Consider the following 17,883-nt stretch of genomic DNA (forward strand, 5'->3'; position numbering starts at 1 on the left):
GGGACATGATCTGCCGTGGGAGTGGAACAGAAGTGTGACACTAGTGATTCTCCCAGACCTCTTAGTGGCTTTGGATATGATCAAATATGATATTCTTCTGGAACACCTATCTGGGATGAAATCTGAAGTGGTTCCAGTCCTATCTGGGAAGTAGTTTCCAGAAGATGGGACTCCGGGCTGGCATGTACACAGCTCTGCTTCCCAACCATATTCTGCATGATTGTGTTACTTCTGGGGTCTCTTGAAGCCTGAAGAATGTTTACATGGTTTCTCAGTGGTAAAAAAAATGTTGAGAAAGGTTGTCTTAATCTAGTCTATAAGAAATGCAAAATTAGGGTTCTCATGGTTTCTTCATTAACTGCTCTCTGTTGTTCAGCTCTGGTCTCAGCAAAAAAATATAACATTTAGGGAAAAAGATACAACCCAGTAACCCAGCACTGGATGACAAGATGGAGAAGACCTCCACGGCCACCATGGATTCCCCTTTGGTGCTCAAGTACGTAGGGAAGAAAGACAACCAAACACTGCAAAAGACCAACATGCTAAAAGTGATGAATTTGGCTTCATTGAAAGTGTCTGGTAATTTTCTGGCTAGAAAAGCCACAGTGAAACTGATGGAGGCCAGGAAGCCCATATAGCCTATAACACAATAAAACAAGCCAACGGTCCCCTCATTACATTGCAGTATAATTTTGTCTGGGAACGAGTGCATATCCTGTTCTGGGAAAGGTGGAGAAGTACTGAGCCAAAGAGTACAAATAGCTGCTTGAATTAAGAAACCAGAAACGACTACAGAATATGACATTTTTTTGCCCACCCACTGACTCATCCTGGATCCTGGTTTGGTGGCCATGAAGGCCACAACCACGGTGACGGTTTTGGCCAGCACGCTGGAAAGGGCCAGAGAGAAAACACTGCCAAAGGTCACTTGTCGAATAAGACAGGTCACTTTCCCAGGTTCCCCAATGAAGAGCAGTGAACAGAGGAAGCACAGCAGGAGGGAGACGAGGAGAACATAGGTGAGGCTACGGTTGTTGGCTTTCACAATGGGTGTCTTCTTGTGCCGAATGAATGTTCCAAGCACCAGGACGGTCACCACAGATAAAGAAATAGCCAACATTACTAACACCATCCCTATAAGTTCTTTGAAAGAGAGGTAGATTATATGCTTGTGGATGCATTGATTTTTTTCTCTGCTCGGGTAAAGTTCATCTGGACACCTGACACAGGCTTCCAAGTCTGAAAGGGAGGGAAAGAAATATTTGAATATTTCCAAGCTGTGAGCAATATCCACTCTAAAAGAGAAATAAAATACATGCACTCTAGAGGAATGCCTCTTCCTCCTGAAAGCACAGTGATGGCTTGGCTTTTTGAACCAAACGCATATGACCGAGGTTGCATTAGATCCATATTTAACATAATTGTAAGATTGTATTCTGCTTTTAGGCTATCCTATTGGGCCATATGCTTTTAATTCAACTGTAGCATATATACCGTATTTGCCGGCGTATAAGACGACTGGGCGTATAAGATGACCCCCCAACATTTCCACTCAAAATATAGAGTTTGTTACATTCCATTACAGTACTATGGGCCACTATGGGCAGCTATGTCTATCCCAACTGAAGTGCACCCGGCGTATAGGACGACCCCCCCCCCACTTGGAGGCATGTTTTTCAGGGGGGAAAAGTAGTCTTATACGCCAGCAAATACTGTATGTATTTTTCTATATTTGATAGCAGTAAGTTTGTTATATATTATGAACCTAGAATTACTTGGCCCTTAGATTTGGAAGTCTTTAACCTTCTGGTTCTTGATTTCATTTTTATGTGGTTTCTCCTCCTTTACTTGCTATATCTAATAGTGCTAGGGGTGGTCAGTGAAGCAACCTGCTACTTCTGGAGAGCCACTGCCCACCTGATTAGAGAATACTGGTCATAGTGGACCTATCGTCCAATTCAATACAACACTGTACACCATGAGCAAGAATGCATCTCTTACCCATCTGGTCAGAGAACATTCCTTCTGGACATGGATAGCAATCATAGCAGCAAAATTTCTCTCCCTCTTTCTTTCTCTTGCTGTTGCCAGGGAAGCAGGGGTTATTGCAGACAGACAGGGGCAGAACCTGCTAATAAACAAATGGAGAGATTTGCATCAGAAAATGTCCTGTAAGCTCTTGTCAAGAAATGATGACATGGAAGACATTGTTTGGAGCCGGCATCGCACAAACGGCTGGTTGTGATTCTTCTATATGGTTCCTCTATGAATTAATGACCTACCAAATGTACTATTGTTAGCACCCTTGTCCAGGTCTTGGAAGACGAACATTGCATTTACCTCCTTCTCTTCTTATATCAGGAATGCTACAGAGGGCTGAAGCCAGGATTGTCAGTGGTGATTGGAGGGTGAAAGCTTTGGGAGATCCAGAGTGGAAATCAGGTATCACAAGGGAATCATTGGTTGCAGTGAAGAGAGGGGAGATGGCTCTTGTCCTGCTTGGGGGGGGGGGAGATTTCAATGGGTTTTACAGTGGAATCCGGGAGTCAAATGGATCACAAGAACCCACTGGTTGAATGGCCAGGCTTACATTTGGACAGGAGGATGCCATAACCAAAATGAATAAAATTCTATCATTCTGGAGCAGATTTTCTTTTGAAAGGGCCTCTGTTATTTGCAGTGGAAGCAAATCTTGACTTTCAAGGTGCCAGCAAAGACAATCACTACCGACAAAACTAAGGCTTTTAATAACTTTCCTGAATGGCCAATGCCTTTATAGGGGATGGGATTGGGTCAAGAATACCCAGCTTGGAGTCCAGACTTTGCCAAGGAAAGTTGCCTGATGAGTTTCAGGTTAGATACACCCCCTCACCTAGACCTACCATGTAATGCTGTGTTGAGTAGAAAAGTGGAGAGACAAAAATAATGTGAAATGCATTGTTATACATTGGGGAGAATGGTGTGGTATAACATTCCTTATGGATCAATGTTTTGAATATACTTTTTTGCAAAAAGGGAAGATCACTTTTGTTGCTTCCTTGGGCATGACTGCAGCTCTTTTGGGAGGAGAAAAATAGCTCAACTAATATCCATTGTGACCACAGCAAGATTTAGAGTTGGGAGACTTGTGTGAGTACATTTAAGAACACGTATAGCTCCATCAAGGTCAGGGTTCTCTTCTTAGTCCAGTTGCCAGATTCTTCAAACTGGAAAAGACAGGGATTGCAACTCAAGCATTCTGCTTGCCAAGCAGATGCTTGATCACTGACCTTGGACAACTCCCAGAACTGGAGTGGAACTGTGGAATCTCAAAGAAATTTATTTGTGGTCATTTAGGCCTGCATAACCATTGACACCATGAGCCTCTTGTGGCGCAGAGTGGTAAGGCAGCAGAAATGCAGTCTGAAGCTGTCTGCCCATGAGGCTGGGAGTTCGATCCCAGCAACCGGCTCAGGGTTGACTCATCCTTCCATCCTTCCTAGGTCGGCAAAATGAGTACCCAGCTTGCTGGGGGGTAAACGGTAATGACTGGGGAAGGCACTGGCAAACCACCCCATATTGAGTCTGCCATGAAAACGCTGGAGGGCGTCACCCCAAGGGTCAGACATGACCTGGTGCTTGCACAGGGGATACCTTTACCTTTTCCTTTAACCACTGGCACCACAATTCAAAAATAAAACCATGGAGTCTACAGCCTATCTAGTGGGCTGTTGACCTGCCGTAATTATTAACCTGGTTGGACATGCAATTACAATGTTGAAGGGTTGCAACTTTGAATGTATCTCAAAAATAAAACTCCACATTTTAGCAAATTCAAACCTTGAATGCACAAAGGTTGTAGCAAATTGTGGAGAAATAAGGACATATATTGACATGTCAGGAAAGGGTCTGGGGGTCATTTCCTCTTTCCCATGAATTCAAATGCTGAAAGACTATTGAAATATCCCTTGAACATGAAGGTCAAAAAGAGAAATTTGGCCTCAGCACTTTAATTCCTTAAAAAAGAAAAGAAAAATGTGCTTGCTTACAAAAGACTGCCTTGAGACAATCAAGCACCTGCCATTGTCACTCACCTGGTTAAAACTGCGATGCCACACAATCTGCTGATCATTCAGCCTTAGCATGTTGCCTGGAGGGGCATGGGGATCCAGACTTCCAACTTGGACTCTAATAAATGAGCCATTGGGAAAGGTTACCCAGTTGGTAATATCAAAACTGGTAACCAATGCATGGTATTTATCAAAATACACGGTGTCTCCAGCGCTATTATTGAAAAAAGTGCCCCTTAAAAAAGCGTGGATCTGGATTTAAAAACAATATTAACAAAAATCACACATGTTAGTGTCCTGCTTTACAAAGTCTCCTATAGGTACGGAGTCATCTGTCTATCAATCAACTATCTTTCTACCCATCCATCCTTCTATTCACCTCTCATCTGTCTGTCTGCTTATCTAGTTCTAGATCTAGGTCCAGCTTGACCTCTAGATTTGCCTAGCTGAAAATTTTTGTTTTTGAAGCACTGGATGCAAATAGAGGGGCAGTCCTGGAAGATTTGGTTGGGGGTTGAGGCTGGACAGTTTGGTTGGGCTGGACAATGTTCAGACAAGGAGTTTGACAGCTTCTCCTGGGAGGATGGTGGAATTTGGCTGGACAGTTCTTTTAAAAAGGTTCCTACATATCTCAGGGTGTGTGGGGTTGAGTGAGGAGCCTTATATCAGGTGAGCATGTCTTCTGGAGATGCAAGTGGAGAAGACAACTATTGAGCAAAGCAAAATCTGGGGGCATTCCCACATCAGAAAGATGAGAGGTAGGAAAGTTGGTGACAATGTTAGCAACAGGGAAAGCAGACAGACAAAGTCTGGAGCAACAATCTGGCCAGCGGGATGCAAGAGCAGCATTCTAGCACAGCAGAGGTCAAGGTCAAGGAAAGAAGAGTTGAACCCAAAGAGACAATTCTGACACTCAAATAACTAGCCAGAGTACACAAGACTGTGTAAAGAGACTTTTGTAAGGAGTCTGAGGATGCTAGTTCAAAGCCTTACTGAGAAGTATTCTGGCTGGCTCCAGGTGATAAGAAGAATGATGTTAAGAGAATAAATATACCTGTGAAGTCTGTACATTCTGAAAAACCAGACTCCCTTCTCCTACCAGTCTTTGTTGTTTGGTCTTCAATAAGTAGATGTCATTCAAGACATGCGCTACTGAATACACAGCGTTGTAGATATTGTAGCTGTGACCAGTCATAGCCATTTCAAACAATATCGCAGGAATGGTCTCCAGTTTCTCTTCCCCCGTGCAGAGCTGTTGATTTTCCTCTTCTTCATTAGACACTATGAATGAACAACTGAACACCTGTTCCCAAAAGTCATGGATAAATCTGTCTTCTCCATCCCAAGAAGGTTTTATGGTCTGAAGGAATTGTTGGAACCCAGGGGGCTGATTGGAATGGACTGCCAAGGACAGGGCACCATGAAAATCTTGAATATCCCAAAACCTTTGTATAGGGGCTGACTGAAAGTCCCAGTAGGATGTAGTAATCCACACTTTACCAGGTAAGGGTAATGAAAATATGGGTGCCTGAAACAGGAGTGAATGTAATATTATCATGGCTGGTGGTTCCCCATACACATAACATACATTGGCTTTTCTGTCCAAGAGAACCGGATATTTTTCCCACAGAGTTAGAAACAGCTCTGAGAATTCTTCCACATATGATGTTCTGGCTAATCTGAATGTGAAAGCAACACAAATGCCATTCTTGGTCAGTATTGGTCCTATGTTCTCCAGAAACTTGTCTCCGTTCTCACCATCTGCAGCCAGGAAGCCAACCCAAGTCCATCCGAAATGGCGCAGTAATAGGACAACTCCCCGATGTTCTTCAGCTTCATTAGGAACCATCTCATACAAAAAAGGAAATTCCCGTTTTTCGCCCTTTGTGAGGGAAAATGATCCATAAACCAGCTGAAAATGAATGTATAGTTAATATGTTTTTTCCCCCCTAATAGATTAAGGGAGCAGGTTGAATTGCATGTCTACACTGCCTGTTTTCCTTATGTTTCTGAATGCAGCCTACCTGTGGAGTTTTGTAGATATTCAGAATGGTGGCAATATTAGCAGAGATTTCAGAAAAATGCCCTCCAATGAGTGCTACAAATTTCTCCCGTGTAGCACATCTGAAGTTAGGGATGAATTTTTGGTGTCCAGAAAGAAGATTGAGAGTAGCTTTATATGTCATCCTCCCGAAATCGTTGCCATTGACAATGGAGAAACCCAAACTGATGTTAGATAGGAAGTTGGGGTTTTCATTTATTTCTTTTACAGCAAAGGCCACGGCCAAGATATGCTGGTAGTTTTTGGTTATAAACCTATAAAATGAAGAATCAGATATCTTCAAAAAAGAAACCACGTGCCCATTTCATCCTTCTATCTGGGCGTCTCATTTCTGACCAGGCTTTTCTGCCTGGGCATTTATAACAAAAGTTAGTGTAGCATAAATACAAATGGGAATCTTTAGTTCTTTACAGATATAATGAAAATGGTACAATGGAAAATTAATGGTACAATGGAAGATTTGCTTGTCTTTCTTTTTCTTTTCTCCCCCCACCTGCAAATATCCTCTTTTATCCATAGTGGCCACTAAACATGGCTCTTCAAGATCACATTCATGTTCATGTTTTTGTGGTGGAGAAGTATGCATTGTATATTACTGTAATCTATTTCAACCCACACAATTTCCATGTCTCTGAGAATGGATAGTAGGATTGTTGACAGATATTCTAACCACAAATATTCTTACAGATACTGCCTTTCACTTCCTGGCCATCTGACATCACTAGCCTAAGAATTCAGTATTAACCATGACAAGGGAAAAGCACAGGAAAGTTATTTTAGTAGACTATCATGTGGCAAAGTCCTCAGTCCTCACCATTATTTGACACAATGGGAATCAACGCAAAGGCAAGGGGAATGAAGAACCCAACGTGTGCTGGAATTCTCATCTGAACAAAATAAGTAAATACATTGCAACACAAGTCACTCAGCAGCCTGGGCCTATTCTGCACACAATAGATAATGCACTTTCAATGCACTTTGGAAGTAGATTTTCCTGTTCTGCACAGGAAAATGCAGCTGGCAAAGCACGTTGAAAGGGCATTATCCTACGTGTGCAGAATGGACCCTGGTTGCAACCACAGTAATCAGAACAAGGTATAAAAAGAAAAAGGAATCCTTACGCGGGGTCATCAATCACCATTTTTGCAGGGTGTTCCATGAAAGACAGAAGGTTATCTATGAACGTCCCCGTGTTGGGGATCTCTCCAATGAGCACAGCCCCTGACTGAAAGAATCTGTGAGGAATAGGGAAAGGATCATGGTATACGATGCAGTTGTTGGAATTCTTCGCACATACTATGGGACGCGGAAGCTTGAGCAGACACAAGAGTGGCAGCAGCAGCCTGGTGATGAAGCATCCCTTCCAAACAAAAATGGGAATGTTTTCTTCTGCCACATAATTTGGTTTCATTTCTCCTTGTGCGGCTGCAACTCTGATGGGCACTCTAGAATCTCCCTCAGTCTTCAACATCGAGAGCAGTCTGTATGAAAATTAGATTCAGGTGGGTGGCCATGTTGGTCTGAAGCAGCAGAGCAAAGTCCAGTGGCACCTTTAAGACCAAGATATTTTCATCCAAGAGACAAGCTTGTGCAGGCAAGCACACGAAAACTTATACTTTGAGTAAAGTTTTGCCGGTCTTAAAGGTGCCACCGGACTCAAAACGCTCTTCTGTATTCCTTTCCTGTATCCAGTCCTTCTATAAAGGCACTTAAAATGGAAACAAACAGATGTCTTATAACGAGACTAGAGAGTAGCAAATAATAGGCATGCAGATTACATTAAAATGAGGTGTATAGTTGTGAAATATGTCATGGGCACAGTTTTAAATTTAGCAAAAGCAACTAGTTGAGTGAGTGCAGAAAAGAGAAGAAATTAGGGCAACTATAGTATGCAGGTATGATTTTTTTTTAAAAATGCGTAGAAAGTATCAAGTTAAGGAAAGGTACCATAAAGAGAACAGCAAAGAAACATGCCAAACACCAAAAGACACGTCTTTCCCCAAATGAAGTTCTGATGCAGAAAACTAATATTTATATACTTTCTCTACAATAATTAGTATTGACTTTCCTCCTGGATCGTGTGCATCCAGTCTTAACAAGCCAGAAATGATGAAATCATAATTAGGGGGTAGATATAATGACTTCTCTACTGAGAAAAACTTCTGTAGTTTATGACCAGGGAGAATGTCCAAAAGTCATTGATGGATCAAACTTTTTGCTTTTATTAAGCCTCCTTCTAATAACTGGTCAAGCCCAATTGATCTTAATTTGTCTGCAACTTTATCTAGCTATTGAGGAGAGGCCGATTCTGTGAATGTTCAAGGGGGTGGCAAGTTACAGTGGATGAGCGATAGGGCTGTGAGAGCCCCACATGGTTCAGGGGTTTGGACTAGATGACCCAGGAGGTCCCTTCCAACTCTATGATTCTAGTATAGAACAGACACATTCTAACTTCTCCATTTTACATCAACTTTGATGGACCTCCTGGTCAAGGATTAGTTAAGGGATAATATGTCAGTATATTAATTCCTTTAGTTGACATCAGCTGATGGACTGGGAGATGTTTGAAATTAGTGTGCGGAAGCCACTCAATATATTCCTTGGGAAAATATAGTTGGAGTCACATGCTCTCATCCTTGGCACATCATTACAAGGTAAAAATTAGACATGGACTTCAAGAATTAATGGGCCATCAGACTGTTCACTTAAAGAAAATGAGTTTTGAAAAACAATGTGTGACATATTAGACATGGATGCATTTTTGTGCTCTGAATCTATTCAAATACATGTTTCAAGAATAATTTCATGAGGCTTTTCTGTTTGCCCTGGCCATGAAAGACTACACTGATGCTTTTCGAAAACAGTATATTAACCCCTGGTGATCTTTGTCAGAGTGCAGGAGTGCCTCTGCTCATACTGGTATCAGATCCTGGGTAAAGAGGCTTTTGAGTCTTCCTGGTCAAAGAACTGGTGATGGATCAATCATTCCAACACCTGACAGATTCTATGGAGGACCGGAGCTAGCCCAGACCTGGTGAGCAAAACAGACCCATGGCTTTGTAGAGCCTTTCTTCAACTCTGGTTCTGTGGCGTGTCCTGGTTTCAACAGAGAAATCAGTTCTGCTGAGCATTTTGATAGTATGCAGTTATTAGTAACCATTGTGGATGAGACACAGATCAAGACTCACAGCACTTTGAGGTTTACAAGAGAGCCATCTTTACTTGGAAAGGTTAATTACAAATGTATATCAGATTAATCTGCTTCAGTCTCCTTATTGAAGCAGGGTAAAAAAGCTTAAAGAGTAGTTACAAAAACAACACATTGCAAGCCTCTATGGTAAGCTGCAGGCAGGACTACATGCCGCATATCAGCAGATAGAAAGAGTTAGATGTAATGATGGCTGGCTGCTTCCTCCAGTGAGCACAGGTCAGCTCAAACAAAGGGAACTCTCAGGGCATGTCCTGGAATTTTTCTACTTTTCACGGTTGCAAATCCCGGCACTGGCCACCCAGCACCACTAGTGAACACACAGTCACAGCTTAGCTGCTTAAACAGCTTAACAACAGCCTTCCAAGGCTGACTGCACCAAATGACTTGCTGATTGGAATTCCATCACAATCTCTATTGGAGATTTAGATAGGATAAAACTTCTATTTTATTTTAAATACCCCTAATTTCTCTTCTCTTATTGTACATTGATGGTTGATCTCTCTACCATGTAGACTTCAATTATTTGGACACACTATTGTAAAATGGTAATTAAGTGCTCTCTTTTGTTCAGCTCTGGCCTCAGCAAAATGATATAACATTTAGGGGAAAAGATGCAACCCAATAACCCAGCACTAGATGACAAGATGGAGAAGATCTCCACGGCCACCATGGATTCCCCTTTGGTGCTCAAGTATGTAGGGAAGAAGGACAACCAAACACTGCAAAAGACCAACATGCTAAAAGTGATGAATTTGGCTTCATTGAAACTATCGGGCAGTTTTCTGGCGAGGAAAGCCACAGTTAAGCTGACAATGGCCAAGAAGCCCATATATCCCATGACACAGTAGAACATGGCCACTGACCCTTCATCACATCCCAAAATGATTTTCCCAGACACGGAGTGCATATCTTGATCTGGGAATGGTGGGGAAGTACTGAGCCAAAGAACACAAATTGCTGCTTGAATTAAGGTTCCGGAAAGGACAATAGACCATGACATTTTTTTGCCCACCCATTTCCTCATCCTGGAGCCTGGCTTGGTGGCCATGAAGGCCACAACCACGGTGATGGTTTTGGCCAGCACGCTGGAAAGGGCCAAAGAGAAAACAATGCCAAAGATCACTTGTCGAATAAGACAGGTCACTTTCCCAGGTTCCCCAATGAAGAGCAGTGAACAGAGGAAGCACAGCAGGAGGGAGACGAGGAGAACATAGGTGAGGCTACGGTTATTGGCTTTCACAATGGGTGTCTTCTTGTGCCGAATGAATGTTCCAAGCACCAGGACGGTCACCACAGATAAAGAAATAGCCAACACTGCTAACACCATCCCTAGAAGTTCTTTGAAAGAGAGGTAGATTATATGCTTGTGGATGCATTGATTTTTCTCTCTGCTGGGGTAAAGATCATCCGGACATTTAACACAAGCTTCCATGTCTGATGGGGAGAAAAGAGAAGTTTTAGAATAATCCCAGAATGAGAATCTCAGAGAAAGATAGGATCCATGAGCTAGAGAGGAATTCCTCTTCTTCCCTCATTTTCAAAATTCTAACCACAAAAATGTTGATGGTTTTGTCGGATGTGACAGATAAGATTGCTAGGGCTGGCGTGTCAGGAAAATTGTAACTTCCTGCCAAGGAAGGAGGACCTCTCTTGTTCCTTCTTCCCTTTCACAGCAGGTTCTGAGGACACGGCTTACAGGGTTCTGACAATTTCTCTTGTTTAACTATAAAATTCCCTGGGAAAAGCAGATCAAAGAATCGCCCCGGAGGAAAAGATAAATACTCTCTGTCCTTCCACATACTTATCAGTCAGCTATATCTGCCTGAAAGCCATCCATATTGGTCAGATGAAAAGACATAGAAGAAGAGGTGTGTTTTTATCTCGCTTTTCAATACCTGAAGAAGTCTCAAAGCAGCTTACTATTGGCTCTTCTTGCTCTCCCCACAACATACACCCTCTGAGGGACGTGGGGTTGAGAGAGTAGACAAAATTGGCCATACTGACAGTCCTGATATAGATGGAATCATGCTTTGATTCCATAAAAGACTTCTGCATACATACAAGTAAAAAAAAAAAACTCCTAACAACCCAGTTTGTTCAGTCCTTTTGATTTCAACTGGTCTCCCTTGCATCTTGCCCTTTTTTCCTCCTACCTACTGGAACAGCCTCCTTTTCTTCCCAACTTCTACATACATACACCACGAACCAAAATGTTTCACAATAGTATCTCCTACCCATCTGATCAGAGAACATCCCTTCAGGACAAGGATAACAGTCATAGCAGCAAAATTGCTGCCCCTCTTTCTTTCTCTTGCTGTAGCCAGGATGGCAGGGGTCGTTGCACCCAGACAGAGGCAGAACCTGCCCGTAAACAAACAGAGAGATTTGCATCGAGAATGTATTATTTTTCTTGAACGAAATTGCCTTACTTACCAAAGGCTGTGTTTAGACAATCAAGGACCTGGAAGTGTAACTCACCTGGTTAAAATGACTATGCCACACAATCTGGGCATCATTAAGACTTAGTTCTTGGCCTGGAGGGGAGTGGGGATCCAGTCTTCCCACTACGACTCGAACAAATGAGCCATTCGGGAAGGTTACCCAGTTGGTAACATCAAAACCCGTAACTAATTCATTGTATTCATCAAAATGCACGATGTCTCCAGCGCTGTTATTGAACCATATGGTCCTTAAAAACAGGTGGAACTGGGATGAAAGGGAACATAAAATAAAAAGAGAAAAAGTTAAATCTCCACCTTAGAAAAACAAATATAGATCTGAAATTGTGTATTTGTCTGCGTCTATCTCTATAGTAGTTAAGAGCGATGGGTGAACTCTAATATGGAGAGCAGTGCTTGATTCCTCGCTACAACCATCTGGATGACCTTGGGATAGTCACAGTCCTACTAGAGCTGTTCTCACTGAGCCATTCTGTCAGAGCTCTCTCAGTCCCACCTACCTCACAGGGTGCTTGTTGTGGGGAGAGGAAGGTGATTACATGCCACTTTGCGACCCCATTGAGTAGTGCAAAGTGAGATATACAAAACAACTCTTCATCTCACTCTACCTCTGGATTTTTATAGCTGAAAACCCTTGATTATTCACTGCTGGACATGACCTGAAAGCTGCTCATGTTCTCCTACAGTTTATAAATAGTTCATAATGTCCAAACTGGATGGGGACAGCCACCACTGGCAGGATAGCTGAATCTGGGTGGCTGGTGAAGTCCATTGAAAAGAGTATCTATTACAAACCTTAGGGGAAAGGTGAGTGAGGAACCATATGGCAAGTTGGCAAGTCTTCCAGAACTGTCGGAGAAGACAACCACTCTGGAAGACATAGTAAAGAATGGGGCTGCAGATGCTCCCACAGCAGAAGTAAGGTGCAAAGTAAGGAAGGAGAAGCTAATGCTGGCACCGGGGATACCTGCAGAGACGGCCAAAGTCCAGAACAAGGGACCAGCTCTCCAGTTCAGAGGAGACCAGAGGAAACACAGGTGGCTAAGGTGGTTGGGGAGGCATCAGGGGGTTATGGTGGAGGCTGAAGAATAGGGAGTGGGTGCTACACAAATGGCACATGAGTAAATCGTAGGTGATAGTGGCTAAGGAGGAATCAGAGAGGATGTTTGCAGGTTGTGCACAAGGAATGCTGGTCTGAGGACCGGGAAGGGTGTCACATTGTATTAACTTGAATAGACTTCAACAGAGTCTACGGAGGATGTAATGTTTGATGTTAAGAACATAAACTACCTGTGGTGTCTGGAAATTCTGGATATCCAGCCTCCCTTTTCCCACCACTCTTTTGTGCTTGGAGTTCAATAAGTGGATGTCATTCAAAACATGTGCCACCAAATGTACAGCATTGTAGACGTTGTAGCTGTGGCCGGTCATAGCCATTTCAAACAAAATCCCAGAAAGGTTCTCCAGTTTCTCCTCCCCGGTACAGGTCTTTTTACTTGCCTCATCCTTATTAGATGCTTTCAGTGAACAACTGAACGCCTGCTCCCAGAAGTCCTGGATAAAGTCATCTCCTCCATCCCAAGAAGGTCTTACGGTCTGAAGGAATTGTTGGAACCCAGGGGGCTCATTAGAATGGATTGTAAAGGACAGGGCACCATGAAAACTTTGAATATCCCAAAACTTTTGGATAGAGGCTGACTCAAAGTCCCAGTGAGATGTGATAATCCACACTTTACCAGGTAAGGGTAAAGAAAATAGGGGTGCCTGAAACAGGAGTGAATGGAATATTATCATGGCTGGTGGTTCCCCATATACGTAACAAACATTGGCTTTCATGTCCAAGAGAACCGGATATTTTTCCCATTGAGTTAAAAACAAGTTTATAAATTCTTCCAAATAAGCCTGTTGTGGTAATCTGAAAATGAAAGCAGAACAGATGCGATTCTCGGTCAATACTGGAACTATGTTCTGCAAAAACGTGTCTCCTTTGTCATTGTCCACAGCCATGAGGCCAACCCAAGTCCAACCAAAATGGCGCAGTAATTGGACCACTCCCCTGTGCTGATGGGCTTCATTAGGAACCATGTGATACAAGAAAGGGAATTGATTTCTGGCATCCTGTGCTAGGGAAAATGATCCATAAGCGAGCTGAAAGGAAATGCACAGTTGTTGTTGTTTGCGCATGTATTTATTTATTTATTTGGATTTTTATACTGCCCATTCTTTACAGCTCTGGGCGGTTTACATGGAACATTTATGTAATTTCACATGGAACATTATAATAATCTATAACATACAGGGTTCAGAGAGCCAGTTTGGTGTAGTGGTTAGGAGTGCGGACTTCTAATCTGGCATGCCGGGTTCGATTCTGCGCTCCCCCACATGCAACCAGCTGGGTGACCTTGGGCTCTCCATGACACTGATAAAGCTGTTCTGACCGGGCAGTGATATCAGGGCTCTCTCAGCCTCACCCACCCCACAGGGTGTCTGTTGTGGGGAGAGGAATGGGAAGGCGACTGTAAGCTGCTTTGAGCCTCCTTCAGGTAGGGAAAAGTGGCATATAAGAACCAACTCTTCTTCTTCTTCTTCTTCAGTACAACATCACAACAACCAAGTAACAATTTACAACACGACATAAACAACAACAACAAATTAAGGAAGACTGGTGAATTGCGTATTAGCACTGTGTATTTCCCATCCCTCTACATATACAGTCTACCTGCGGGGTCTTGTAGATGTTCAGAATGGTGGCAATATTAGCAGTGACGTCTGAGACTAGCCCTCCTATGAGTGCTATGAGTTTCTTCTGAGTAGCACAGCTGAAGTTGGGCACCAACATCTGTTGCGCAGAAAGAAGGTTGAGGGTGGCCTTATATGTCATTCTTCCCAAAATGTAAGTGTTGAGGATGTAGAAACCTAAACTGACGTTGGAGAAGAAGTTGGGTTTCTCATTGATTTCTTTTATAGCATATGCCAAGGCCAAGAGGTGCTGGTAGTATTTCGTTAAGAACCTGCAGGAGCAAATAATAAAAACGAAAAACTGTACGTGAAAAGATTCAAGTGGGTAGACCTGCTGGCCTGAAGTGGCACAACAAAATCAGTAGCACCTAAACGGGCTTTAATGACGAATGGAAATGCTTGCTCATTGTACCTTTTTAAATCTCCCTTTCTGCCTTCGTAGTATGACTCCATTAGATCAGTTTGCATTTTAGTTGGAGGACTATGTTGATATGCATGTGTACGTGTACGTGGCAGGTTACAAGACAAACCCCAATACATCAAATCCCCATTAACCCCCCCCCCATTAAAATACACACACACAAAGCACAACATGGTGGTGAAAATGAAAAGCCCCATCCCATAACCATAGGCCTGCCGGAAGGGCCTCAGCATGCATCATCTGGCCACCATTAGTGATGTTCCAATCAGCGGCAGGTCTTCTTTAAGGGGGGGGGGCTCGAATTTACACCCTGCACTGACATTCATATATCTGGCGGAAGAGCTCCGACTTGCAGGCCCTGTGGAACACTATGAGCTCCCGCTGGGCCTGCAGCTCTTCTGGAAATTCATTCTAGTCTGCATTTTTTCCCAGGGAAATCAGTAGTGATCATAAGAAGAGGACAACCCAGTACACCATGGTAAAGTCCTAAATCCATGTTTTGACGTAATGGGAGTCAACAGTGGTCATCAGATTCAGGCAAATAAATAACCCCAATGATTCCTGGAATTCCCGTTTGCACACAGAAAAGTTAATGCATTGTAACCTAAGCTACAGTCTTATCTCATCTCAGCTCCAGGGGTCAGAACAAGTTATAAAAAGATAGAGAATCCTTACGCCGGATCATCAATCACCATTCGTGCCGGGTGTTCCGTGAAAAGCAGAAGGCTATTTGTGAATGCAGCCTGAGATTCGACCCCACCAATAAAGAAGCCCCCGGACCGATAAAATTTGTGAGGAATAGGAAAAGGATCGTTGAATATGGTGCAGTTGATGGAATTCATCTCAGATACTCTGGGACCCGGGAACATCGGCAGCAGCATGAGTTTCAGCAGCATTCGGGTGGCCAAAGATCCCCTCCGGAGAGAGATGGCTACATTTTCATCTATCGCCTCATATTCCTTGTTCATCTGCATCCCTGAAGTGCATTTGAAGAACTGCCCTCAGGTCTCAAGATCAACAGCAGTCTGCCCGTGTGGAAAGGAAATCGACGTACTGAAAAATAGCAGCAGTGGTCCTGCCACAGATGCGATCCTTCTATTCTGTCAAAGAGTAGCAAAGGAACATGCAAAATAGAGTTCCCCCAAATGGAGTTCTGATGAGGATAGATGTATTTGGATGATGATGATGATGATGATGATGATGATATCATCCGTTCAGTAGTATCTGACCCTCGGCGGTTCTATAGGAAGGTCTTCGCCATGCACCCCTGTCTCTGACTGCTTCTATATGCATTTGTATATAATTTATCTGATGAAGAAATTCTTGACTGTTCTCCTGGAGCCTGTAAATCTATTGTGAACAAGCCAGAAACCAATACTTTTCATAATTATGGGGGCGGTAATCACCTCCCCACTGAGAGCCACTTTTGAACCCTACATTTAAAAATCCACACACAAGATACCTTGAAAACAGCACATTTCATTGCTAATCTTACATCATCTTGCTGCAGTCCATACCCCCTCCAAGCTCCTGCCAAACAACCGAGTTATCCAGCTCTTCCTGAATATCTCCAACACCTGAATCCCCATCACCTCTTTAAGGAACCCATTTCTAAGAACATAAGTGAGGTCATGTTGGATCAGGCCATGTGTCGCCCAATGACCAAATTCCATATGTCATCATTAGTCCGCCAGTGAGGCCTGAACTCCAAAGAGTGTGCCAATAACCAGACGTTTTGTCAATATATATAATATATGATTTATTAGAAGATTTTTTAGAAATATCAATTAAGCAAAATATATTAGATACAGCACAGAGCTCTGAAAGCAACAACAGAGAAAGCAATAACAACTAGCTAACCCCCTAACACCGTGACAAGATCATTAGGCAGCACAATCTTACTTTATTGCAATTGCAGGCCACAGTTCAAGCATCGTTTTTACATAGCAGAAGCAGCCCCATAGATGTAGGCCTCCGAAAAGCCAAGCTAACATATTTGGTTCTTAGGGCAATTCTAGTTTTTGGCCTACCCGAATCAGGAGATGACAATGAACCAATCAGAATACTTCCCTGTTGGAACCCTCTGGAAAATTATCTCATCTCTCTTAACCCTCCCCCTCCCATCCTGAGCCTCTCTGGTTCTCAAGAAACCAATTATCCAATTATGTGCTTTGGCCTAGAAGATGCTAAGGCATCTGTAGGCAGTCAGGCCCCAATTAGGAACATCTTTGAGATGGAACCAACTCAATTTAACAAATATTAGCCCTTAGGAGGAGGGTTTGGGGTTGCTTTGGCTCTCACTGGTTTTCTGTTACGAATATATTTGAAGAATGTCTTTTATTGTTGATCTTTATGGTTTTTTACTTCATGAGAAGGAAGGACTCCCTGGAGAAGAGCCTAATGCTGGGAGCGATTGAGGGCAAAAGAAGAAGGGGACGACAGAGAATGAGGTGGCTGGATGGAGTCACTGAAGCAGTAGGTGCAAACTTAAATGGACTCCGGGGAATGGTAGAGGACAGGAAGGCCTGGAGGATCATTGTCCATGGGGTCACGATGGGTCGGACACGACTTCGCACATAACAACAACAACAATGGTTTTTACAATATGTTCCTCATAGTCCCTTTCTCCTGATCATTGATTTTTTTTTTTGCCAAAGACTGTGCTCTCTTTTATTTACCTCACTTGGACTAACCTTCCACCGCTTAATATTACCCAAAATAGCAGTCTCTTGATTGGTTGGGAGAATTAACATAAAGCAGAGTCAGAGGCGGGTAACTGGGATTATATACCTATGTATATACCTATGTATATAAGGATTTTCCCCTTTAAGAGAACTCACAAATGAACCAGGCAGATGGTCAACCTGAAAGGTTTTTTCATTTAAAAGAATATAGAAATGGACCAAAATGCATACAGTCCCCTTTCACTACAAGGGGACATT

The 17,883-nt window shown here is 43.0% G+C and overlaps 2 protein-coding genes across 2 annotated transcripts; both read right to left on the reverse strand.

The window, feature by feature from the left end:
* Window positions 1-246: 246 nt before the first annotated feature.
* On the reverse strand, window positions 247-7,582 carry LOC143826576 (vomeronasal type-2 receptor 26-like). The gene is made up of 6 exons (XM_077315412.1): window positions 7,233-7,582; window positions 6,074-6,365; window positions 5,638-5,931; window positions 4,074-4,301; window positions 2,002-2,128; window positions 247-1,239 (listed from the first exon to the last, which is right to left on the reverse strand). The coding sequence occupies exons 1-6, from the start codon at window positions 7,580-7,582 to the stop codon at window positions 341-343; spliced, it is 2,190 nt and encodes a 729-aa protein (XP_077171527.1). The 3' UTR covers window positions 247-340.
* A 2,272-nt stretch (window positions 7,583-9,854) lies between these two features.
* Window positions 9,855-15,915, reverse strand: LOC143826577 (vomeronasal type-2 receptor 26-like). Its single transcript, XM_077315413.1, has 6 exons — window positions 15,617-15,915; window positions 14,501-14,792; window positions 13,072-13,377; window positions 11,801-12,028; window positions 11,557-11,683; window positions 9,855-10,756 (listed from the first exon to the last, which is right to left on the reverse strand). Exons 1-6 carry the CDS (start codon window positions 15,913-15,915, stop codon window positions 9,855-9,857), a joined length of 2,154 nt encoding a protein of 717 aa, XP_077171528.1.
* Between the last annotated feature and the right edge of the window lie 1,968 nt (window positions 15,916-17,883).

The sequence above is a fragment of the Paroedura picta genome, chromosome 16 (genome assembly GCF_049243985.1).
Source record: "Paroedura picta isolate Pp20150507F chromosome 16, Ppicta_v3.0, whole genome shotgun sequence".
Taxonomy (NCBI): Eukaryota; Metazoa; Chordata; class Lepidosauria; order Squamata; family Gekkonidae; genus Paroedura; species Paroedura picta.